This window comes from Neopelma chrysocephalum, unplaced genomic scaffold (genome assembly GCF_003984885.1).
Source record: "Neopelma chrysocephalum unplaced genomic scaffold, ASM398488v2 Primary Assembly neopelma1_185241, whole genome shotgun sequence".
Classification (NCBI taxonomy): Eukaryota; Metazoa; Chordata; class Aves; order Passeriformes; family Pipridae; genus Neopelma; species Neopelma chrysocephalum.
In genome coordinates this window covers 960-3,872 of record NW_020938661.1, presented here as the reverse complement: position 1 = coordinate 3,872, position 2,913 = coordinate 960, and the positions used below count along the sequence as shown (strand labels likewise).

The 2,913-nt window shown below is 55.7% G+C and overlaps 1 protein-coding gene across 1 annotated transcript in view; it reads right to left on the bottom strand.

Annotated features, from left to right (window-relative positions):
- Window positions 1-290: 290 nt before the first annotated feature.
- Window positions 291-2,913, bottom strand: part of LOC113962812 (DNA polymerase alpha subunit B-like) — a gene marked incomplete at its 5' end in the record, with an annotated part of 3,051 nt that continues 428 nt past the window's right edge. Inside the window, 4 exons of the mRNA XM_027673585.1 lie at window positions 291-473; window positions 1,172-1,298; window positions 1,823-1,882; window positions 2,356-2,462. Coding sequence (XP_027529386.1) covers window positions 291-473; window positions 1,172-1,298; window positions 1,823-1,882; window positions 2,356-2,462 — 477 coding nt within the window. The remainder of the gene's footprint in view (window positions 474-1,171; window positions 1,299-1,822; window positions 1,883-2,355; window positions 2,463-2,913) is intronic.

Sequence of the window (2,913 nt, the reverse complement as noted above, 5' to 3'; positions counted from 1 at the left end):
CCAGACCTGATTCCAGACCTGATTCCAGACCTGATTCCAGACCTTCCCACCCCCAAACCCCCTTTTCCTGGGCAAGTCCAGCAGGAGAAAAACCTTCCGGGGGGGGTCACTGGGGGGGTTTGCACCAGAATTCCGGGTGTTTCCATCGGAATTCCAGGCGTTTCCATCAGAACTCCAGGCGTGGAGCCGGAGCCGAGGGCTCAGATCCAGAGGGCTCAGATCCTGAGGGATTGGATCCCGAGGGCTCAGATCCCGAGGGCTCAGATCCCAAGGGATTGGATCCTGAGGGCTCAGATCCGGAGGATCTGGGCAGCCACACAGGGGTTCCTGCGCGGCTCCGTGGGTGATTCCGTGGGTGATTCCGTGGGTGATTCCCTCGGCTCTTCCCGGTGGATCCAGAGGCGGCCGAAGGTGCCCCCGGCCCGGCCCTTGGTCAGCTGCCCGGGGTTGATGCAGACACAGCCCAGGACGTCCTGCGGGAATGGGGAGTGTGGGAATGGGGAATGTGGGAATGGGGGAATGTGGGAATGGGGGAATGGGGGCATGGGGAGGGTCAGGGTATGGCTGAGGGGGGGTGAGAACACCTGGATCCAGCTGGGATGAGTGACAAAAACACCTGGATGGGTGTTGGGAACACCTGGATAGAGTGGGATGGGTGTTGGGAACACTGGGATACACCTGGATGGGTGTTGGGAACACCTGGATCCATCTGGGATGGGTGTTGGGAACCCCCAGATCCAGCCAGGGGGCTGTTCAGAGTCACCCTGGACCCCAAGAGTCTCCAGCTCCCACTGATCCAGACCCCAGGAGCTGACCCCTCCTTGACAAAGAACCAGGGATTTGGGATCTGGTTTGGGATTTGGGATCAGGGATTGGGCTCAGGGCTCATGGATCTGACCTTGATGAAGAAGTGCAGCTGGGAGTTGGGATCAGGGCTCAGGGATTGGGATCAGGCATCAAGGATTTGGGACCAGGGCTCAGGGATTTGGGATCAGGGCTCAGGGATTGGGATCAGGGCTGTGGGATCAGGGCTCTGACCTCGAGGAAGAAACAGGGATTTGGGATCAGGGATCAGGGCTGTGGGATCAGGGATCTGAGATTGGGATCAGGGCTCAGGGATGGGATCAGGGTTCAGGGATTTGGGATCTGGGATTGGGCTCAGGGCTCTGACCTTGACGAAGAACCTGAGCTGGGAGGGGGTGATGAGCACGTCGGGGGTGAGGGGCAGCCGGGCCCCGAGCGCTGCAACCTCGTGGTGAACGTTCAACTCCTCCGACGGAGGGTACAGGGGGTAGAAACTGGGGGGCACAGACAGTTATGGGGCACAGACAGTTATGGGGCACACACACAGTTTGGGGGCACACACACAGTTATGGGGCACAGAGAGTTTGGGGGGCACAGACACCTCCAAGGGTGGGTACAGGGGATAGAAACTGGGGGGCACAGACACAGTTATGGGGCACAGACACAGTTATGGGGCACAGACACCTCCAATGGTGGGTACAGTGGGTAGAAACTGGGGGCACAGACACAGTTATGGGGCACAGACACAGTTTGGGGTCCCCAACCCCAAAAAGGGCCTTTTTAAGGTCAAAAATTATTTCAAAGGGGGGACGGGAGAGGATTTGCCTGTTTTGGGGTCATTTTGGGGCTGTTTTGGGGCTGTTTTGGGGCCGTTTTGGGGCTGTTTTGGGGCCGTTTTGGGGCTGTTTTGGGGTTGTTTTGGGGTTGTTTTGGGGTTGTTTTGGGGCTGTTTTGGGGTTGTTTTGGGACCGTTTTGGGGTCGTTTTGGGGCCGTTTTGGGGCCATTTTGGGCCCTCACCTGCGCTGGGTCAGGATGTGCCGCAGGATCCGCGTGAAACGGTCGGAGATCCCGGAGGAGCTGCGGGAAAAGGGAGGGAAAGGGGGAAAATTGGGAGGGGGAAAATGGGGGTAAGAAGGGAAAGGGGGAGGAAAGTGGGGGAAGGAAAAAAGGGGGGAATTAAAAGGGGGAGGAAGAAATGGGGAAAAAGGGTGGGAAAGCAAGAAAGGGGAGGAAGACAAAGGGGAGAAAAAGGAGGAGGGAAAGTGGGGAAGAAGAAAAAGGGGGAAAAGGGGAACAAATAAAAAGGGGGAAGAAAAAGGGGGGAAGGAGGAAGAAAAGGGGGGAAATGGGGAAGAAAAAAGGGGAGGAAAAGTGGGGAGGAAATGGAAAAGGAGGGGGGAAAAAGGTGGGAAAATGGGGAAAAAAGAGGGGAGGAAAAAGTTGAAAAATGGGGATAAAAGAGAAAGAAAAGGTTAAAAAAAAGCGGGAAAAAGGGGGAAAAAGGGGAGAAAAGGGGGAAAAAGGGTGGAAAAGGGTGTAAAGGGCCCCACCTGCTGATCTCCTCAGCTCCCATGTGGAAGAGCACGTCCGTGGAGCTGAGCCCCAGCACCACCCCGTCGATGTCCAGCGTGCAGGGCTCGGGCAGCAGCAGCACCCGCTGGGACACGGGTATCATGTCACACACGGGGCACAAACCAGCACAAAACACCCCAAAAATGCCCCAAAATACCTCAAATCCCACCTCAAATATCCCAAACCACCCCCAAACTGCCTTAAAATACCTCAAACCCGCCCCAAAACACACCAAAACTGCCTTGAAATATCCCAAACCTGCCCCAAAACACACCAAAACTGCACCAAAATACCTCAAACCCCACCTGAAATATCCCAAACCCCACCTGAAATATCACAAATCCCAAAATACCCGAAACCCACCCCAAAATACCCCAAACACCCCAAAATTGCCCTGAAATACCCCAAAACCCCACCTGAAATACCCGAAACCCACCCCAAAATACCCCAAACCCCCCCTGAAATATCCCAAACCCCACCTGAAATACCCCAAAACTGCCCCAAAATACCTCAAACCAGCCCCAAAATACCCCAAA